This window comes from Coregonus lavaretus, assembly GCF_964263955.1.
Source record: "Coregonus lavaretus genome assembly, chromosome: 10".
Lineage (NCBI taxonomy): Eukaryota > Metazoa > Chordata > Actinopteri > Salmoniformes > Salmonidae > Coregonus > Coregonus lavaretus.
Window position 1 is genome coordinate 55025735 of NC_139997.1, and position 23877 is coordinate 55049611.

The following is a 23877-nucleotide window of genomic DNA, read 5'->3' on the forward strand; positions in this document are numbered from 1 at the left end:
ATGAGAAAAAACAAACCATTTAATACATTTTAGGATAAGGCTGTAATGTAACAAAATGTGGTTAAAAGTCAAGGGGTCTGAATTCTTTCCAAATGCACTGTATGCAGCATTTACCGTGAATGCAGTCTCCGTGAATGGAAACATTGACTTCAATTTAATCACGCTATAACGCTGATCTTCAGCGCTACAGATTGAATCCAACCGCTACTGTACAGATGTGGACCAGGATAATGAAGAGAATGGAAGTCTGGAGCATTGAAAACAACAGGACAAATACTTTCTGTACAGGTCACAGCTTGCTTTATTTTCATTTCAAACCTATGGGATGCACACTGAGAAACTACTCCAGGCTTTGCTACATATCATCTACCAAAATCACAATAGTTCAAAAAGCGTTTTTGACAACATCAAAAAAATGTAACGGAACAAAACTATGCAGAGAAGCTTATCTAGAAATGGATCTAAACATTGCAGAACCAACCGTTTTAGCAAAGACAGTGATATACACACTGTTCCCCATCATCTCCACGTCTTGGGTATTTATCCCTAGCTTGGCCCACATATTGATGTTGTGTACAGTATCTGGACTGTTTGCTAAAGTGAAATGTAACTGGCAATAAGGTCGTTATTCTCCCATTGAATTATTTTACAAATATCATGAAACCTAGCTACAACAATGCACACACAGAAACTAGCATGAATGCATTGGGCTTTATACAGCTTGGCTCGATGAGGGAACTATGACATACAGTACAGTACATTGAAAAGTGTTCAGTTATCAAACCGTCATGATAGAGAATACTTAGCTAGCTTTGCTCAGATCATTCAGGAAATCTATTGTATATTGGTGTTCATGTTCAACTTCCATAGACGTACAAATCGGTACTCATCAGGGAAAACCTTTTTTATAAGAATGTATTACAGTATGATTATGCACAGAGTGACATAGATATGCCTGGACTTCAATCAGAAACATGTTCCTAGTGTTTATCATGACATGCCTTCCACTACATACAGTCATGACACTACAGGAGGACTAGCAGATAACAGGTGCACACATCTGAAAAATGAAGTTTGACTCTGTTAGTAGCAGCTCAGAAAAACATTGACTCGTGCCTTTGTACAAACAGTTGTTTGATATCAAATACAAAACAGCAATAACAAGTTTTAAAAAATAGTGATGATAAATAATGAATACATAGAGGGATGAGACAGAGACAGCCGGGAGAGAAGGGAGATTTGGATATGGGCAGGAAGGCGAGCGTGAGAGTACTCTGAGCCAAGCAAGAGACTGGGGAGACAGACACTCCCTGTTAAAAGCTTGGAATGGAGACGGGCAGACAAGGTAGGGTTGGTGGGAGGGTTGGGCAGGCAGACTCAGTGCCCGTCTGTGTTGGGCGGCTTGGCGTCATGTGAGGCAGCGCCAGCAGGGAGCCAGGGAGAGACAGAGCGAGAGGTGGTCTGCTTGGCCATGCTGTAGTGGCTGATCACCGTATAGAAGCGCCCTCGGGAGTTGGCATCCTGAGCCGTGTAGTAGGCCTCCAGAGAGGCAGGGATGCACCGCTTATGCTGCAGGGGGGCGAGAGAGAGAGTGGGGAGCGAGGGTTCAATATCATACTCTCCTCATTTACACACTGTTGCACAGCATTAAGGGCTTTTTCTGGTGAAGAGGTTGTTTTTTTCCTCTGGAGAGTGCAGTGGCTGTGTCTAAAGGTGACTCTGTACAGACAATTAACCAGTGTAGTTGTAAGGCTTTGTCCCAAATAGCACCCTATTCCCTATGTAGTGCACTACTTTTGACCAGGGCATATCGGGCTCTGGTCAAAAGTAATGCACTATATAGGGAATAGGGTGCCATTTGCGACACACCCTAAGACCCTGCAGGGCCCACTCACCTTGTATATGAATCCGTCTGGGCAGCTGTGGTCGTAGGTGAAAGCCTTGTACACCACCAGGAATACTATGCAGGCCAGGAAGGCCAAGGCCAGGACTATGAGGATAGTGACCTGCGAATGAGAGATGTCATACACACCGTTCAATTTAATAGCTGCCGGTGATATCAGGTCTCTAGTCAAAGCAGAGGTCAAAAACATCTTAAAGCAAGGTTCTGTTATGTCATTTAATAAATATGATGGAGTTTGACACTATAATATCGGTATATGTTCAAAAGAGCACTCAAACAACTAAAACAATAATTATTACTTGTCTGTTGACAAGGTAAGAGAAAACAAGTCAATATTCAGGATATACAGTGCCTTGCAAAAGTATTCATCCCACTTGGCATTTTTCCTATTTTGTTGCATTACAACCTGTAATTTAAATTGATTTTCATTTGGATTTTCATTTGGATTTTCATGTAATGGACATACACAAAATAGTCCAAATTAGTGAAGTGAAATTTAAAAAATAACTTGTTTCAAAAAATTCTAAATAATAAATAACGGAAAAGTGGTGCATGCATTTGTATTCACCCCATTTGCTATGAAGCCCCTAAATAAGATCTGGTGCAACCAATTACCTTCATAAGTCACATAATTAGTTAAATAAAGTTCACCTGTGTGCAATCTAAGTGTCACATGATCTGTCACATGATCTCAGTATATACACACCTGTTCTGAAAGGCCCCAGAGTCTGCAACACCACTAAGCAAGGGGCACCACCAAGCAAGTGGCACCATGAAGACCAAGGAGCTCTCCAAACAGGTCAGGGACAAAGTTGTGGAGAAGTACAGATCAGAGTTGGGTAAAAAAAAATAATCCCAAACTTTGAACATCCCACGGAGCACCATTAAATCCATTATTTAAAAAATTGAAAGAAGATGGCACCACAACAAACCTGCCAAGAGAGGGCCGCCCACCAAAACTCACGGACCAGGCAAGGAGGGCATTAATCAGAGAGGCAACAAAGAGACCAAAGATAACCCTGAAGGAGCTGCAAAGCTCCACAGCGGAGATTGGAGTATCTGTCCATAGGACCACTTTAAGCCGTACACTCCACAGAGCTGGGCTTTACGGAAGAGTGGCCAGAGAAAAGCCATTGCTTAAAGAAAAAAATAAGCAAACACGTTTGGTGTTCCCAAAAGGCATGTGGGAGACTCCCCAAACATATGGAAGAAGGTACTCTGGTCAGATAAGACTAAAATTGAGCTTTTTGGCCATCAAGGAAAATGTCTGGCGCAAACCCAACACCTCTCATCACCCCGAGAACACCATCCCCACAGTGAAGCATGGTGTTGGCAGCATCATGCTGTGGGGATGTTTTTCATCGGCAGAGACTGGGAAACTGGTCAGAATTGAAGGAATGATGGGAATGATGGCTAAATACAGGGAAATTCTTGAGGGAAACCTGTTTCAGTCTTCCAGAGATTTGAGACTGGGACGGAGGTTCACCTTCCAGCAGGACAATGACCCTAAGCATACTGCTAAAGCAACACTCGAGTGGTTTAAGGGGAAACATTTAAATGTCTTGGAATGGCCTAGTCAAAGCCCAGACGTCAATCCAATTGAGAATCTGTGGTATGACTTAAAGATTGCTATACACCAGCAGAACCCATCCAACTTGAAGGAGCTGGAGCAGTTTTGCCTTGAAGAATGGGCAGAAATCCCAGTGGCTAGATGTGCCAAGCTTATAGAGACATACCCCAAGAGACTTGCAGCTGTAATTGCTGCAAAAGGTGGCTCTCCAAAGTATTGACTTTGGGGGGGGGATAGTTATGCACGCTCAGGTTTTCTGTTTTTCTGTAATAGTTGTTGTTTGCAAGTTTTTTTGTCTTATGTCTTGTTTGTTTCACAGTAAAAATTATTTTGCATCTTCAAAGTGGTAGGCATGTTGTGTAAATCAAATGATACAAACCCCCAAAAAATCAATTTGAATTCCAGGTTGTAAGGCAACAAAATAGAAAAAAGGCAAGGGGGGTGAATACTTTCGCAAGCCACTGTAACTCATCATCATTTGTCTCCAGAAATGCAATCTGAGTAGTGAGGTAGAACGTGTTCATTGCCTGCCATATTAAGCCCAGTGGAGACAAACAGATTCAATAAACATCTTCACTAATTACATTTTTCACAACCCAGCAGCCAAATTGGTCACAAAATGCAATTGAAGCAGACAGATGCAAAAAAAAAAAAACTCCCTAACCACATCCCTAAAAAAGACAATCCAATATGTCAGAATACATTACATTACTTTCAATTGAGTGATGCAAAGAAGTCTATATATATATTTGGTGCTTAAAATGTGTATTTCCCTGTTAGACAATATTATTTTATAGTGGGAGGTTAACATATAATAGGACCAATTTTCTCCCTGTTCCTCCTGAATCTATGATTGGGTGCTTTGGAGCGCTGGTTAATAAAAATCATGCAAATGTATGTAAAGGATAGCTGAGAGATGTAAGAATGGTATTGCAATCTGATTACTTTGAAGAGGAGTGAAAGAACATGTACACACGGCAAAGCTCTATCATAATATAAATGTGGTGTTAGTACAGTAAAACTCTGGTTTAGTACAGCACCAAATCAAGTGACTGAAGGGCTATTTTCATCCTCAGTTCCATAATTAATCATAATGCACCATAAAACCATTTCTCTGTTTCCAATGGCCTCCCTCCATATTGCCCATCACGCCATCTCGGCAGGATGTTAGGGTAATTACATGTAGATAGCGTGCTGATCAGCAGAAATTAGGGTGATTTGTAAAAAGGGAGCACAGAGGCTAAATGACTATTGGCTTGGGTGTTAATGTGAGGACACATGTTTGGTTCTGTCAGAATGTTCATTAAATTACATTCGCTTATCACACACCCTTAACATGTGAAATGGGTATTAGGGCTTGGGCTCAAATAGATTTAAACATACTGTAATAACCAGTATTTTGCATCTTACGTTTGATTTTAAAGCATAGTAATTCAAAACTCAATCAATCTTTCTAAATAAATAAATACTATAACAAAACAGATTTTTCAACTGCAATTCTTTGGCAGTTGTCCACATGACATATAAACACATTATCCCAGTACAGGAGTGTTTAAGCATTAAATTGATAGCTTTGAACCTAGATTTGAAGAGTATTGGTAATACTGACAGAAGCATGTGGACCATTAATATTAATGATGACCTTTTTACATTATTCATAATCTCAATGAACCCTAAACCTCACAGGATTTGGTTTAATAATAATAATAATATGCCATTTAGCAGACGCTTTTATCCAAAGCGACTTACAGTCATGCGTGCATACATTTTTTTGTGTATGGGTGGTCCCGGGGATCGAACCCACTACCTTGGCGTTACAAGCGCCGTGCTCTACCAGCTGAGCTACAGAGGACCACGTTTAATGTCATGACACTAATTTGACATCCGTAGACACTGGATTTTCTTTATCTGTCTATATGTCCATAGATATATCATAATATTTCCATTACTGGTGGCCAGCATTTGTTAAGCCTGTATAAGACTCATCTCACAGCTAGCATCCATTCCTATTTAGTGTGTCTCCCTCTTCAGGTATCACCAATACAATGGTTGGCTTTGTCATTGTGTCCTTCTAGTCAGAACACTACAGTATACTGAGGAAATGGAACCCTACTATTGAACAGGGAAGTCTGAATCACACAATCTAGTATATTCCTCCTCTAGGTGAGGATATGTTTGCCAATTTCCACCACATCAAATGTCCTACATTAATACAACACTACCCACATGGAAAAATACTATACTATCGCATAAATACTATAGTATTCACTGTAGTGTTTTTGCGGACTTTACTGTAGTATTCACTGTAGTATACTGTAGTATTTACAGTCAAACTGTAGTATATACTATAGTAATTAATGTTCCATAACCTGTATGTAGGTAGGACTGTGGTCTGAATGGATAGTTCAGAGCTTCTGCTTTTTTCTATAATCTGAAGGGAAGACAATATGTGATCTGCAGTGCATTCGGAAAGTATTCAGGCCCGTTGACTTTTTCCATATTTTGTTACGTTATAGCCTTATTCTAAAATGGATTACATTTTTTTTAATCCTCCGCAATCTACACACAATAACCCATAATGACAAAGCGAAAACAGGTTTTTAGAAAACATTTCAAATGTATTAAAAATAAAGAACAGAAATACCTTATTTACTTAAGTATTCAGACCCTTTGCTATGAGACTCAACATTGAGCTCAGGTGCATCTTGTTTCCATTGATCATCCTTGAGATGTTTGTACAACTTGATTGGAGTCCACCTGTGGTAAATTAAATTGATTGAAAAGGCACACACATGTCTATATAAGGTCCCACAGTTGACAGTGCATGTCAGAGCAAAAACCAAGCCATGAGGTCGAAGGAATTGTCCACAGAGCTCCGAGAAAGGATTGTGTCGAGGCAAAGATCTGGGGAAGGGTACCAAAAAATTTCTGCAGCATTGAAGGTCACCAAGAACACAGTGGCCTCCATCATTCTTAAATGGAAGAAGTTTGGAACCACCTAGACTCTCCCTAGAGCTGGCCGCCCGGCCAAACTGAACAATTGGGGGAGAAGGGCCTTGGTCAGGGAGGTGACCAAGAACCTGATGGTCACTCTGACAGAGCTCTAGAGTTCCTCTGTGGAGATGGGAGAACCTTCCAGAAGGACAACCATCTCTGCAGCACTCCACCAATCTGGCCTTTATGGTAGAGTGGCCAGACGGAAGCCACTCCTCAGTAAAAGGCACATGACAGCCCGCTTGGAGTTTGCCAAAAGGCAAGATTCTCTGGTCTGATAAAACCAAGATTGAACTCTTTGGCCTGAATGCCAAGCGTCACGTCTGTAGGAAACCTGGCACCATCCCTACGGTGAAGCATGATGGTGACAGCATCATGCTGTTGGGATGTTTTTCAGCGGCAGGGACTGGGAGGCTAGTCAAGATCGAGGCAAAGATGAACGGAGCAAAGTACAGAGAGATCCTTGATGAAAACCTGCTCCAGAGCGCTCAGGATCTCAGACTGGTGTGAAGGTTCACCTTCCAACAGGACAACGACCCTAAGCACACAGCCAAGACAACACAGGAGTGGCTTCGGGTCAAGTCTCTGGATGTCCTTGAGTGGCCCAGCCAGAGCCCGGACTTGAACCCAATTGAACATCACTGGAGAGACCTGAAAATAGCTGTGCAGCAATGCTCCCCATCCAACCTAACAGAGCTTGAAAGGATCTGCAGAGAAGAATGGGAGAAACTCCCCAAATACAGGTGTGTCACGCTTGTAGCATCATACCCAAGAAGACTCGCTGCTGTAATCGCTGCCAAAGGTGCTTCAACAAAGTACTGAGTAAAGGGTCTGAATACTTATGTAAATGTAATATTTCAGTTTTAGTTTTATTTTGTATTAGCAAATATTTCTAAAAACCTGTTTTTGCTTTGTCATTATGGGATATTGTGTGTAGATTGATGAGGGGAAAAACACAATTTAATCAATTTTAGAATAAGGCTGTAATGTGGAAAAAGTGAAGGGGTCTGAATACTTTCCGAAGGCACTGTATACTTTACATGTAGGCTTCTTACTTATGGGTGTCAAAAATTGGGATATGGAGGATATATGCAGGGTAGGGTTTATAGGCAGGTTATATGCAAATTAAACACTGTAGTATTTACTATAGTTAAAAATGTGGTGTTTTTGCGGACTGTAGTGTTTTTGTGGACATTATTGTAGGATTTACTACAGTGTTTTTTTGTGGATAATACTGTAGTATTTACTATAGTATTCTACAGTATACTACAACATGCTATAGTAAGTACTACATATGATCAAGAGATACTACAGTGTGTAGTATATTATACAAGGGGAGGGTCTAATCCTGAATGCTGATTGGTTAAAACTGCATTCCAGCCGGTGTCAACTAATAGTCTTGGAATTAATTGTTTTAACTTGTAAACTGTGTTGGTTGTAAACCGATGTCTGTCATAGTTAGTAAGCTACCCAGTCTGCTTAAGAAGTGATTGCTACCAATTCACACTGGACGCAGGTCCAGCCACTTCTTTTGTTCTCTGCAGATTACAACTCAATAGCTTAGTGTTATTAGCACAACCTCTTTGTTCAGCGGCAGCTGTCCCCAAAACGAAGACTGTCCCTGAAACAAAGACAGTTCTGACAAGTTGTTCTGCGGGAGTTAGTCGAGGGAGGCCCCGCTCTCTCGCTTCCCCAGATGTTTAGTTAATTTCATTCCGATCTCTTTTGCATTATTGTAGCCTTTTCTGAGCCTGTCAACTATGTGTCTGACTATCCCTGTTTTCTCCTCTCTGCACAGGCCATACAAACGCTTCACACTGCGTGGCTGCTACCACTCTAATCTGGTGGTCCCTGCGCGCATGACCAACGTGGAGTTCCAGGTCTCCGGCAGCCTCTGGAACTGCCGTTCTGCGGCCAACAAGGCAGAGTTCATCTCAGCCTATGCTACCCTCCAGTCTCTCGACTTCTTGGCGTTGACGGAAACATGGATTACCACAGAAAACACTGCTACTCCTACTGCTCTTTCCTCGTCTGATCATGTGTTCTCGCATACCCCGAGAGCATATGGTCAGTGCGGCGGTGGCACAGGAATTCTCATATCTCCCAAGTGGACATTCTCTCTTTTCCCCCTGACCCATCTGTCTATCTCCTCATTTGAATTCCATGCTGTCACAGTCACTAACCCATTCAAGCTCAACATCCTTGTCATTTATCGCCCTCCAGGTTCCCTTTGAGAGTTCATCAATGAGCTTGACGCCTTGATAAGTTCCTTTCCTGGGGATGGCTCACCCCTCGCAGTTCTGGGTGACTTTAACCTGCCGATGTCTGCCTTCGACTAATTTCTCTCTGCCTCCTTCTTTCCACTCCTTTCCTCTTTTGACCTCACCCTCTCACCGTCCCCCCCTACTCACAAGGCAGGCAATACGCTTGACCTCATCTTTACTAGATGCTGTTCTTCTACTAATCTCCTCTCCAAGTCTCCGACCACTACTTTGTATCCTTTTCTCTCTCACTCTCCTCCAACACTACTCACTCTGCCCCTACTCAGATGGTAATGCGCCGCCGCAACCTTCGCTCTCTCTCTCTCCCGCTACTCTCTCCTCTTCCATCCTATCATCTCTTCCCTCTGCTAAATACTTCTCCCTCCGGTCTCCTGATTCTGCCTCCTCGACCCTCCTCTCCTCCCTTTCTGCATCTTTTGATTCTCTATGTACCCTATCCTTCTGGCCGGCTCGGTCCTCCTCTCCCCTCCTGCTCCGTGGCTTGACGACTCATTGCGAGCTCACAGAACAGGGCTCCGGGCAGCCGAGCGGAAATGGAGGAAAACTAGACTTCCTGCGGACCTGTCATCTTTTCACTCCCTCCTCTCTACTTTTTCTTCCTCTGTTTCTGCTGCTAAAGCCACTTTCTACCACTCTAACTGTCAAGCCTCTGCCTCTAACCCTAGGAAGCTCGTTGCCACCTTCTCCTCCCTGCTGAATCCTCCTCCTCCTCCCCCTCCCTCCTCCCTCTCTGTGGATGACTTCATCAACCATTTTGAAAAGAAGGTTAATGACATCCGATCCTCATTTATTAAGTCAAATGACACCGCTGGTCCTGCTCACACTGCCCTACCCTATGCTTTGACTTCTTTCTCCCCTCTCTCTCCAGATGAAATGTTGCGACTTGTGACGGCCGGCCGCCCAACAACCTGCCCGCTTGACCCTATCCCCTCCTCTCTTCTCCAGACCATTTCCGGAGACCTTCTCCCTTACCTCACCTCGCTAATCAACTCATCCTTGACCGCTGGCTATGTCCCTTCCATCTTCAAGAGGGCGAGAGTTGCACCCCTCCTCAAAAAACCTACACTCGATCCCTCCGATGTCAACAACTACAGACCAGTATCCCTTATTTATTTTCTCTCCAAAACTCTTGAGCGTGCAGTCTCTAGCCAACTCTCCTGCTATCTCTCTCAGAATGACCTTCTTGATCCTAACCAGTCAGGTTTCAAGACTGGTCATTCAACTGTGACTGCTCTTCTCTGTGTCACGGAGGCTCTCCGCACTGCCAAATCTAACTCTCTCTCCTCTGCTCTTATCCTTCTAGACCTACAGTATCTGCTGCCTTTGATACTGTGAACTATCAGATCCTCCACTCCACCCTCTTGGATTGCGTCATACCTGACAGGTCGCTCCTACCAGGTGGTGTGGCGAGAATCTGTCTCCGCACCACGTGCTCTCACCACTGGTGTCCCCCAGGGCTCAGTTCTAGGCCCTCTCCTATTCTCTCTATACACCAAGTATATCCTCTGTCATATCCTCACATGGTTTCTCCTATCATTGCTACGCAGACGACACACAATTAATTTTCTCCTTTCCCCTTCTGATAACCAGGTGGCGAATCGCATCTCTGCATGTCTGGCAGACATATCAGTGTGGATGTCGGATCACCACCTCAAGCTGAACCTCGGCAAGACAGAGCTGCTCTTCCTCCCGGGGAAGGACTGCCCGCTCCATGATCTCGCCATCACGGTTGACAACTCCATTGTGTCCTCCTCCCAGAGTGCAAAGAACCTTGGCGTGACCCTGGACAACACCCTGTCGTTCTCTGCTAACATCAAAGCGGTGACCCGATCCTACAGGTTCATGCTCTACAACATTCGCAGAGTACGACCCTACCTTACACAGAAAGCAGCTAAGGTCCTAATCCAGGCACTTGTCATCTCCCGTCTGGATTACTACAACTCACTGTTGGCTGGGCTCCCTGCCTGTGCCATTAAACCCCTGTCTAAACTTTTTTGTCTAAACTAACACCTGACTTATTTCACCTGCTAGCACTGACTCGTTTAAAGAAATGTACGTATTGTGATCAAGATGTAGTTGTCCCTGATTGCACTGACTTTGCTCACAGCTGCTTGTTTGAAGAAGTGTACTTACTGTGATCAAGATGTGGTTGTCCCACTGGCTATCCTAAGTTGAATGCACCAATTTGTAAGTCACTCTGGATAAGAGCGTATGCTACATGACTTAAATGTAAATGTAAATGTATTCCACAAGTTACCACCGGCTAAATCTATGACGTTGAAATGCCTATTTACTCTGTTCCATCTGACTGCGCAATCCACTGTCTCATCAGCCCAGCCAGGCATTTTATAAACTTGATCTCCACTATAAAAAGCATCTAGACATTATCTCACATTTCTTTTAGACTAACATTCAGTTTTCAACAGTGGAGATTTGTATAAACCTTGCAGTATGTCTCTCCGACATTTGCAACATTGTTTCAATATTCAAATTTGATCTCCAGCTGTCCCATAGTAATGAACATGTCGGGAGTCGGGATGAGACAGACAGGAATGAATCAACATCATTTCTATGGATATATACAAATAATTAACAATAGAAAACAGGTAAAACTAAATTAAGTGCAGCTAGATTGCGGTCTTTCCAGCTTCAGTTTGAAGTGATTGTGTTAGCTGTGTTGTTGGCTAGCTCCTCTGAACAACAGTGTCCTGACAAGAGAGCACATTTTCTGCACCAGGCGAAATCACACATCATTAGCTCATTGTTATGGATGTATCCAAATAAATGTCACTAGAAAACAGCGTAAACAAACGCAAATGCAGCTTCTTTGCTGTTATTCTGGCTGCAATGTTTGATGTGACTGTAAGTTAGCCGTAGTTGGCTAGCTAGCAAGCAAGGGATAAGAACGTTGCCAGCCAGTATGGCAATGGAACATTTAGAACGAACGACTGGGTCGATAGATACAGTACAAAAAGACTGAACGACTGGGTCGCATCTCTGGCAACCGAACCGATAGAACGAACGACCAGCCGGCTTGGGTAGCAACCCTAGATTTGTGTCGGGACTATATCTTGTGGAAGGATTAAATAGTATGAATAAATGAATACAAATAACATTTTTTATGAAAATATGTCAATCATTATTTGAATATGTTGGTAACCTGTTGTATAAAAAGGCTAACTTCGTCTCGGGCCTAACAACACCCGTGCCAATATATCCTCCAAACACCAGCTTCTCTGGCATTATCACTAAAGTATTCTACAGTACACTACAGAATTCTGTAGTAAGTACTGTAGTATTCTTTAGTAAACTGTAGTATTTTTTTCATGTGGGTATTGGCAGATGTGCTCCTCGCTGGCACGGGGTTAGTTGAGAATAGGATGACCTCTATTTTCCCTGGACTTGCTTGGACTGTAATGGGGATTAAATTGGTGTGCAGTGACAGATGACCCTGCGCCATCAAATTGGCCCATTTGAAGTGCTGGCATTATTTCACTGGGATAGTCAGGGGTCTGGTATCTGAACCGCCATGGTCCAATTCATATCTGACTGGTTAACAGACACTGTTTGTTTTTATCTGTATTTTGATTCAATACACACGGTTTCATTTTCTAAAGCTTTTGCCGGCTAGCGGCAATGCCAAATGTATTTGCCCTTGTGCGAACTGTGGGCCTACATGAACATTCCTTTAGCACTCTTCAATGAGGTCAGGGAGGGATGTCATCAAACGAGGTCAAATTTGCCCCAAACATTGCAGCTCTAGTCTAGTTAGTGCAGACAGACAGAGGCGAGACACTAGGCCATCTGCTCACCTCTCCTATGCCAGTGCTGTTTCTCTGCCTGGATGTTGGTTTATTACTGTGCCCTGCTGATGAGGCTCAATGTTGACGTTTCTACTGCTGCTGTTGTTGGTCTTGTTGTTGTTGGCGTCATAATCTGACGTCACTATAATCCATATAGACGGAGGCTCATAATCCCCCAGAAGCAGTGGGATTTATTCAATGGCTAAACATCCCTGGAGTGCAGCAGGGTGGGTGTGTTACGGTGCTACGGTAACAATACAGTCAGAGTGGAAGTGGTACAGTACAGAGAGGGTGTGTTCTTCAGATGGCCATGGAGAACATTGGGGAAACAAAAGACAATCCAAACTGAGCTGAGCCCACTGCAGATGTCCATACTGTGGATGGGTGGACATCTTAAGGACTCTGTCACCCGCCCACAACAACTTGTTTTCATTTTCTCACTCCCTAATCTCCTCTCCCCCACATGTTGTTCAGCAGTTCACTGAGTCTGCGGTGGCTTTGTGTAATAGGCTTCTGTTCAAATCTCGATTTATAGTAGGTTCCAAATGCAGGGGAAAATGTCAGCATACGGCTGCTATGTTTTCAGTGCCATTTCTGTCACCATCAGACATATGGTTTTGCTATATGTGTGTCAGTTTTATCTTCCCTTTCCTTACTAACTCTTGCCCAGTATTGTAATTCCAGTCTCCTTCCCTTATGCTGTTAGAATGCTACCCTCACACACTCTCACAGCAAGGCCACTTTTCCAGCCATATGTTACAGCGAAAACTCTTTCAGTCGCTCCAGGGGGAGAGATAGGGAGAGGCAGAGAGAAAGATAGAGGTAGAGAGAATCTGTTCTTCTTCCTCTAGAACCAGGTGGTGCTGACAGAACAATGGTCGTAAGTAAATCAATAGATCCCTGATTGAGGAATAAAGGCCCGTTGTCTGTGAGTCATATTCTTATTATGCTTAAGCTGATGCTCAATACAGAGCCAGGCATAGAAAATAAACTATGTTCTTCTATTGTAAGATAAATAACATGAAGAAGAAAATCGTCTTTATCTGCCATTTTCACATCAATGACCAAATAACTGTATCTCTGAGGCTAAGACCTCTTAAAATGGAGGGAGCTTTGTAAGACTGAGGGAACTACAACTGTCTTTTTTCTTGAATGTAATCATCTTAGATGTCCTGCTATTGCTCTTCTGAGATGGTTTCAGAGGAGTGAGCAACATGGCAACCTGCAGGGGAATGCCCACTAGGGCATGGTACTGTTGTAGCTGAGGAAGGGAAGGGAGGAGTGACACACAGGAGACGTGCCATGGGAGAATGGATGTCCCATGCGGGTTGCTTATCCTGTGGAGGTAACAATGTTTAGAACAACCACAAAGTACTCGAGACAGCTCTAAACAGCAACGCGTACATCTTCAATGCAACAAAATCAGATATCTGTACAGTACAATCTGTATGACAATTATGATACCTACAATCAGGTCCATAATTATTGGCAGCCATGATAAAGATGAGCAAAAAAGACTGTATACAGAAAATTATAAAAAATTCTGAGCTATATTCTATGCTACAAAAAATTGGGAAATTGTATTATTTTATACTAATACAATTGCTCAGAGAAACAGATTTTGTTTAACAAGTAAAAAAAAAAAGGGTTACAATTATTGGCACCCCTGTTTTCAATACTCCCTTGCGAGGGTAACGACACTGAGCCTTTTTCTAAAATATTTAATGAGATTGGAGAACACGTTGCGAGGGATCTTAGACCAGTCCTCCATACAGAATCTTTCCAGATCCTCGATATCCTTCGTCTGCTCTTATGGATTGCCCTCTTCAATTAAAACAAGAGGTTTTCAATGGGGTTCAATTCCAGAGACTGAGATGGTCATTGCAAAATGATAGTTTTGTAGATTTTGATTAGTGCTTGCGGTTATTGTCTTGCTGGAAGATCCACTTGCAGCCAAGTGTCAGCCTCCTGGTAGAGGCAACCAGGTTTTGGCCTAAAAAGTCCTGGTACTTGGTAAGGTTCATGATGCCGTTGACCTTAACAAGGGCCCCAGGACCATTGGAAGCAATTAGCCCCATAACATAAAATATCCACCATCATATTTTACCATAGGTATGAGGTACTTTTCTGTATATGGTTCTGTTTTTCAATGCCAAACCCACCACTGGTGTGAGTGGCCAAAGAGCTTTATTTTAATGTCATCTGACCATAGCACCGTTTCCAATCCAAGAGCCAATGCCGTTTATCAAACTCCAGTCGGTGCTATGGTCAGATGACATGAAAATAGAGTTATTTGGCCACACACACCAATGGTGGGTTTGCCGTTGAAAAAGAGAAGCTTATGCAGAAAAGTACCTCATACCTTGCATCTACTGGTCCTGTTCACCAATGTCATAAAACATTTTTAGAAAAAGGCGTTAACCTTGCAAGGGGAGGGTGCTAGAGTATTGAAAACAGGGGTGCCAATAACATTTTGACCATATCTTTTTTAGATTATTTTGTATTACTTGTTAAACAGAATCTCTTTCTCTGAGCAATTATATTATATAAAATGATATAATGTCCCAATTCTTTGAGCATACAATATGGCTCAGTACTTATATTGCTTATTTTATACAGTCATTTTTTGCTCATCTTTATCAAGGGTGCCAATAATTATGAACCTGACTCTATGTGCATGTGTACAATGATCAACACACAATAACACATACACACAAATACCAATAGAATGCCACTTATCCATTAGAGAAGGGAAGCAGTGTCATGTTCAGTATAAGTTAATTTCTCATTATGCTAATGTTTCCCAATTAGGACAGGTCTCTCAGGAGATAGAACTTCAAGGGTGTGAAAGAACACACTGCCACATCTAATAAAGACAGTCCTTGGCTCAAACTTATGAACTTAGGGACACAATCTTGATTTGTATTAGGGATAACACTTGAAAGACTTAGTGGCGTTCTATGAATCCATGCATGCACAGAGAAGAGCACATGGAGTAAACATCAGAGACCGGAGCTGAGCCCCATCTTCTTTCTGACAGCATGGCACTCTCTCAAAGCGAGTGAAGGCATTTGTTATTCGCGATTAAATGAGTGGAAGGCTGGCCTTCTACCTGTTCTGAGCAAACACACCACTAACGAGGCTCGGAGGATATGCAAACGGAAACAAATTTGATTTGCCAATGAGCAGCATGTCAGAGAAATAAAGTTGCTGAGGAGAAAGAGATGTGATATTAATGCTGATGCGTTGATTTCGGGGCTCAGAGGAAATCTACCCCACAACACCCCCTAGGCTTGGTAAAGAACAACTAAACACTCCTCAAACGTCCACTTTACATCCCTTTAGACACGCTCATTAACATCTTCGGGTCACTCAGTCTCCAGCGCCTCACACACACCTCCTCTTATTATGTGCTAGATGTGGGGAGAGGAGGGAGAGGAGGAGCAGCTTGATGAGGAGATGAAGGGAGTGCCACATGGCCCTATGTGAACCCTGCCTGCCTGGCTGTGCGCTACCTAGTGCTTAGTTAATAGTACCTAATGCCTACTCCACTGGATCACTGTCCGAGAGCATCATCGGCGGCACAACAACAAGGCTGGTCCTCCTGGGCAGTGGCTCCACCGCCACGGTGCCAAGGGATCCTCAGGCCAGTTGGCCAAAATGTAATGATGTACAGTACAGAGAGAAAGATAACAGAGATAGAGAGTAGAGGAGAAAGATAAACAGATATAAATATAGCGAGATAGAGAGCCCAGTGAGTGTCATACTGTAACAATACACAGAGAGAGAATTGGGGAGGTGCGACAGAGACAGAGAGAGAGAGAGAGAGAGAAAGAGAGAGAGAGAAACCAGGAACTGTTTTGTATCTGGAGCCACTAATTGATCCCCAAGCTCACCTTGGTAGGCCAGGCCAGGGATGGAGGAGAGGGCTCTGACAAAGCACAGCAGTCAATGAAAGTCCCACTGTTTTCATCATGGCATTACGACATGCACAGAGCTCATGGAAAGTGTCAGAGTCACACTAACCAGAAACAAACCACAGCATCCGTGACATGGACTGCTTGAATCACAAATAAGCTACCTATATGCTACCTCCTCAATGCGAGCATCTTTCTATTCCCACATCATGGCAGATCAAATGTTCAAATAATTTCTGTAGGGAGTGAAAACCAGGTTACAGAATGTAAACCAGGTAGAGTTGACGGATAATTGAACTTATCCTGAAACTTTATACAGAATGTATAATCATTAGGGACAAAGTTAATTGGATTTAACATTAGCTCCATATTCAGATGTAATGATTGTGAGGTATTGGAGGCAGCTGAGAGGTGGGATTAATCAGCATTAGAACCGAGGAAAAGCCATCTGGCTCTATAAATCATCTCAGGCATTGTTCACACAAATGCCCTTGTCCCCCGTGGCACCTCAAATACGCTGTCCTTTTTGAAATGACAAATGGCAAAAATAAATTCCCCCTTTGGCACACACTACTAACCGTCTTTTGTTGTTCTTTTTGGTCCAATGGAACAGTGAATAGGAGTAAGAAATTAGCATATAGCATTTCCCATCTGTAGCCCACATAACCCATTGCATAATTTGGCCTGTGTGTATCTGTCTGTATATGTGTTCAGGGGAGTGGTAATAATGGGGAAAGCAATTCATTGTAACACTATTTCCACATGCTCAATCTTAGCTATAATGCAATGCCTCCTATCCACTCATGCCATAACCATTAAAAGTTGAACCTCCCCATGCAATGCCATGTTGATCCAATCAATGGCCAGAGTTCACCATGACAGTATCTCTAATTGGCTACCACTAGGACCTGGCAGTATTTCCATGGCTCCAGGGTGAGTGGGTCAGAGGGTGAGTGTTTGTATTTGCTCGCTGGGCAGCAGCCCTCTTACGGCGCAAGTGACAGACTGACAGAAGTGCGGCGGAGGATTGGTGGTTGCTGCTGGCCAGAGGCCACAACACAACTACTGACCGGAGGACTGACTGGAAGACTGGCTGATCCATACTCAGTTGTGTGGCAGAGCCGAAGAAAGCAGGTTCAAGTATATCCGATCCTCTGGGACGCTGTGAGCTGGTGCAATGATTATTGTCACTCTGAAGGGCTGTCTGAATACAGGGAGAATAGCCTCTCTACATGGAAATGATAGGTTTCTTTGTAACATATTTAGAATTCCACAGAGAATCCATGTAGATCAATGTGATGCCTCACAATCCAAAACATACACTCACTGGCCAGTGTATTAGGTACACCACCCCGTTGAGTCACGTGGCCGTGGCTTGCTATATAAAGCAGGCAGACGGGCATCAAGGCATTCAGTTACTGTTTGATTGAACGTTAGAATTAGCAAAACAAGTGACCTAAGCGACTTTGAGCGTGGTATGATCGTCAGTGTCAGGCGTGCCGGTTCCAGTAACAACTCCAAAGCCAACACCTCCTTTGGCCGCCATTCCTTCCAGTTCTCTGCTGCCAATGACTGGAACAAACTGCAAAAATCTCTGAAGCTGGACACTCTTATCTTCCTCACTAACTTTAAGCATCAGTTGTCAGAGCACCTTACCGATCACTGCACCTGTACACAGCCCATCTGAAATTAGCCCACCCAACTACCTCATCCCCATATTGTTATTTATTTTGCTCATTTGCACTCCAGTATCTCTATTTGCACATCATCTCTTGCACATCTATCATTCTAGTGTTAATACTAATTGTAATTATTTTGCACTATGGCCTATTTATTGCCTTACCTCCATAACTTGCTACATTTGCACACACTGTGTTTTTGACTTGTTTTGTTTTACCCCATATGTAACTCTGTGTTGTTGTTTTTATCGCACTGCTTTGCTTTATCTTGACCAGGTCGCAGTTGTAAATGAGAACTTGTTCCCAACTGGCTTACCTGGTTAAATAAAGGTGAAATAAATACAAATAAAAACTCAGAAACGGCTACCCTCCTGGGTTTTTCACGCACGACTGTGTCTAGGGTTTACCAAGAATGGTGCGACAAACAAGAAACATCCAGTCAGCAGCAGTCCTGTGGGTGAAAACAGCTTGTTGATGAGAGAGGTCGAAGGAGAATGGCAAGAATCGTGCACGCTAACAGGTGGGCCACAAACAGACAAATAACGGAGCAGTACAACAGCGGCATGCAGAACGGCATCTCGGAACGCACAACTCATCAATCCTTGTCACGGATGGGCTATTACAGCAGACTACCACACCGGGTTCCACTCCTATCAGCTAAAAACAAGAAGCTGCTGCTCCAGTGGACACACAATCACCAACACTAGGACAATTGAGGAGTGGAAAAACATTGCCTGGTCCGACGAATCCCGGTTCCTGTTGCTTCATGCTGATGGCAGAGTCAGGATTTGGCATAAGCAGCATGAGTCCATGGCCCCATCCTGCCTGGTGTCAACAGTACAGTCTGGTGGCGATGGTGTAATGGTGTGGGGAATGTTTTCATGGCACACATTAGGTCCCTTGGTACCAACAAACGTTTCCGACATCTTGTAGAATCCATGCCCGAAGAATTCAGGCTGTTCTGGAGGCAAAGGGGGGTCCGACCCGGTACTAGATGGGTGTACCTCATAAACTGGCCGGTGAGTGCATTGTCTCTTAATAACATAGCACAAACCGTTTTTAACAATTACACTGCTTCGCATTGTATCCTGACTCTCTACTCCATCTCTCTGTGTCCACTGATAAAATGGCAGACTAAACAGCATCAGGTGTCTAAACTAGCAGTACTGTTGAATATGTGGAGCTTTCTCTGCTAGCCGAGACACCCAGCCAGCGCCTGTCCTTCATTCTCATTCTACCTGCTTCTCTAGAGGACGAGTCCCTTGACAGAGAGAGAAGCATCTCAGCTCAGATCTCTGCACTTTCATGTCATTTTCTCTATCATGTGCACATGGGGAGAGCATAGCTATTGTTACAAATGAACCAGTTTCCCTTTGTGCGTGCGTGTGTGCGCATGTGTGCGTGCCTGTTTCTGAACTCAACCTCTAACAAAAATGACTAGCACAAAATAATCACACACTGAACATTCTGTATGGCAGCATTACTCATCCAACTGAAACAACTGTGTAGGTCACATACTGTATGTAGAACATCCATTATCTCCAACCTGTTAGAACACTGACACTTCAGTGGAGTGGAGCATTGCTTGCGACAGGCCTTTTTTCCTCAGATATAACAAAAGTAAGTGAACATAATTATAGGATAATTGCTTTGGATGAGAGTCTCTCTGGTTGTATGGTGCGGGCAGGACTCTGGACGTGGCTGCTGCAGTGTGCTCTACTTGGCAGGCTGTGTGTGTCAAACATCCTACCTCCCTGCCTGAAAAGAAAGAGAGCCATAACCTGCCCTCCGAGCCCCAGCAGCGAGCTTGAACCCCATCCACCTATCCATCCCCCCACCCACTCATCCATCCATCCCTCAATCCGCCTCCCCACTTTAACTGAGTCCTCCTAATTCCCTCTTTTATTTCGACATGATATGTTAATATGTTCCGCTTTGCTGCATCAGATACCAAGAGACCTCCGTCTTCCTTTGTTTTGTGTGTATAATGAGGGAGAACGTTCCTCCCCTGTTCCCAGATAAAGTAACTATGGGGAATTTGGCTCAACTGGGAGCAATCGCAGGGAGCACTTCATCCATCAACACAATCTGCACAGCTTTGGAGAGGGGATGTGCGAGCTTTCTACACAGATCCGTCTCTCTCTCCTCAGTCAGCGCTGAGCCGGGCTGGGAGGATACAGCACTAAACATTCAGCTCCATCAGTCACTCAAGGCAGGCAGCCCCCCCAAATTAGGCTGAGTTATAAAGTATCTCATTTGAATTCCCTTCCAACCAACAGAAGTCGATAGCTCACTGCGCCGTGCAGTCTGCAAGGGAGGGACCTCCTTGTTTCCAGGTCATATGCCTCCGTCTCATCTGCTGGCTGTGGGAGGGAAGGCCAGGCATGGTCGATCAAGCCTCTCCACTCTGCCACGGAGGGAGCTAGGCAGAAGAGATCCGCCTCTCAGTCAGTCATAACCCCACTCAGACAAGCTTCACAGCCTCTGTTTGTGTTGAATATCTAATTCTCTCTCTCTCCTCTCTGCTGGCTCCTCAAATGACCTTTAACGGCAAAGCCAAACTTCCCCTCTCTCTGCTCTCCTTCCTCCCTCCCAGACTCCATCTCACATTAATTATAGTCAAACACTCTGCAGAACCCTCTCTTCCATCAAATCCAACAGTACCTAAAATGGTTATAGCCCTTACTCTCAGGACTTTATAAGGAATTGCAGCTCGTTGATTTGAGGTGTCGAGGGAACAATGACCACTGCTATTGACACTCATCAAAGCAGAGAGTGTGTTAATTATGGATGAGGTCAATCCATTTCACTCTATGCTCTGGGTCTCCACTCACTGTTAGAGACAGAGCTGCTCTGGGTAAGATAGTAGTGCATCTTGGTTTGAATATCAACCTGGATATCTACATTGTATGTAAATAATGTGATAACTCCAGACGATACATCCAGCATTTCCTCAGGTACTGTGGATCACACACTGTAATATTCATACAGTTGTTCAGTACAAGCTTGCTAGCTCAAGTATTACAGAGATTCTCATGAGTTTATGCATGAGTTCTGGCTACCATGACAACCAAATTACCATTTTGTTTCCCGTACAGCACCTAAGGAATTAAAAAAAACAGATCCAGTGAAGTTGATGCTTTACCAAAGATAACTCCTCATCAGGAACAATGGTTATATGTGCTTAGGACCGGAATTTTAATATTGACAACGCTAGCAGCAACCAGGGGAGGCTGGTGGGAGGAGCTATAGGAGGATGGGCTCATTGTAATGGCTGGAATTGAATTAATGGAATGGAGTCAAACATGTGGTTTCCATATGTTTGATGTGTTTGATACCGTTCCATGAATTCCATTCCAGACATTACAATGAGCCCATCCTCCTATAGCTCCTCCTACCAGCTTCCTCTGGCAGCAACGTAGCTGTTTAGCACATCTTAGCACTGAGGGAATAGTTGGTATGTCTCAGTGAATTAAGAAATAAACTTCCCTAGTACCTTGATTCTCTCTGACACTCCATCAGTGAAGCTGATGGTGAACTCCTCCACCTTGGGCACCTTCAGCTTGGTTTTCTTCTGGTCCGTTTGGTACTCAGTCCGTGTCTTCACCACCACCTGCATGGAGAGGAGAGGACAACAATGCACAGTCAGTCGGTTACAGTGACACAGCACATTATCACTAATGGATTAGCTGGACTTCAGTTAGACAGAGCCATAAGCCATCATACCACAAAGTCTTACTGTTACGTCATCATTGTGTTTTGTATACAAGGGCAAAGGCAGAGAGAAAAACTAAAACCTCTGCCTCTGCCAAGCAACTGTCAGGGGGTGGCTATTTTAGGCACTGTCCCGTTTGATGCCCGCCAATCAGAACCAATCCACTCTCTTTTAACATGATGTAGAGGAACAGAGAGCTGGGTAAGCAGGGGTCTGTCCTAGTAATGTCACTCTGCTATTTTTCACTGAAATTGGCTCAGAGTGGCAGTCAAAATACAGAGGGGGAGAGAGAGAGAGATAAAAATGTGCAAGTGTGAGCCTCATATTGCTGCTTATATGAATGTCACACCGAAGGTGTCGGCAGAAAGTACTATGCGGTAAATGACAGATTAATTCAGCACTTTGTACTGCTGGTTCCTTATCACTGCTACAGACCACTGTACTGTTCCTCTCAGCTATCAGACACTATTCCCCTGAACCTCTCTAACTTGACAAATCACAGGAACTGAATGATGCTAGCACTTCCAGTAATGATGGATCAAGGACTACATTTCCAAAATAATTACACCTTCCACAAACCCTTGGTACCTCCTCTCTCCAACGAACAACCTGGAATGAGTGGCATTATATTATCCTGAAGTCTCCAAGAAGAGACTCGGCTACTGCAATTACAGCCTCTCTGACTCCCTCCCGATCACTTTGACATTTAATTTCCCCCCTCAATTACCAGGCTGTCTGCACCCATTTTTCTCCTCATGCTCCACTGTAGTATTTGAGGGACCCTGTTATCATTACCACTGTCATTTCATTTCTCATTCATGGGTAAAAGCAATGTGTAGGCTACCCTTGGGTGAGGACCTGCAGTTTCCCAGGTAAGTAATTCTAGTCAATGGAAGTGCTAGGAGCTCCTCCTGAGTCATAATCACAGGGACTGTATTTGCATTATGATTTACATAGATCTAAATGGCTAATAATAAGGGATGGGCATGATTATTCAAATATTTAAATATCTGAACGTACGTTAGTATTTGAATAATTGCAAGAGAATTCATTTTTGGGGAAAAAAACCATAGGCCTATTTTAACAGCAAAAAGGCTTTATTGTCTTAATTAAATTAAATAATCTATGTGACATTGCTACACACAATAAAACAACAAACTTTGGAATATCGTTTTTATGACGTGGACCCCATAAAAAGACTGTATAGCCAACATGCGGTGTGTAGTTTTTTTTGTAGTGTTTTCATTGTCAGCCAATAAAAGTGGCGCGCACTACAGTGAGAGGCTCCATGTGTAGCAATGTGAAGTGGAAGATCTCTAATCAATGCTAAATGGAATTAAAATTACATAATTAAGTTAGCTAAATGAGAAGCAGTAGGCTACAACGAGCAGCCGACAGGTAGGCTGTTGTTTAATCTGAATGGAGTTGTTGTATACAAGGACAGAGAGCACAGCAAAATAGCCTCAACTAGCCTAGCTAGCTAACATACAGTGAGGGAAAAAAGTATTTGATCCCCTGCTGATTTTGTACATTTGCCCACTGACAAAGAAATTATCAGTCTATATTTTTAATGGTAGGTTTATTTGAACAGTGAGAGACAGAATAACAACAAAAAAATCCAGAAAAACACATGTCAAAACATGACTTAGTACTTGGTGGCAAAACCCTTGTTGGCAATCACAGAGATCAGACGTTTCTTGTAGCTGGCCACCAGGTTTGAACACATCTCAGGAGGGATTTTGTTCCACTCCTCTTTGCCGATCTTCTCCAAGTCATTAAGGTTTCGAGGCTGACTTTGGCAACTCGAACCTTCAGCTCCCTCCACAGATTTTCTATGGGATTAAGGTCTGGAGACTGGCTAGGCCAGAAAATCACATTGTATGATTTTTAAGTAATTCATTTGCATTTTATTGCATGACATAAGTATTTGATACATCAGAAAAGCAGAACTTAATATTTGGTACAGAAACCTTTGTTTGCAATTACAGAGATCATACATTTCCTGTAGGTCTTG

At 43.4% G+C, this 23877-nt stretch overlaps 1 protein-coding gene across 1 annotated transcript in view; it reads right to left on the reverse strand.

The window, feature by feature from the left end:
* Nucleotides 1-280: 280 nt before the first annotated feature.
* nsg2 (neuronal vesicle trafficking associated 2) overlaps nt 281-23877 on the reverse strand; it is a 29820-nt gene continuing 6223 nt past the window's right edge. The window contains exons 3-5 of the mRNA XM_084169900.1: nt 21645-21761; nt 1896-2006; nt 281-1569 (exon numbers count right to left, since the gene is read on the reverse strand). Coding sequence (XP_084026026.1) covers nt 1378-1569; nt 1896-2006; nt 21645-21761 — 420 coding nt within the window. The 3' untranslated portion in view covers nt 281-1377. The remainder of the gene's footprint in view (nt 1570-1895; nt 2007-21644; nt 21762-23877) is intronic.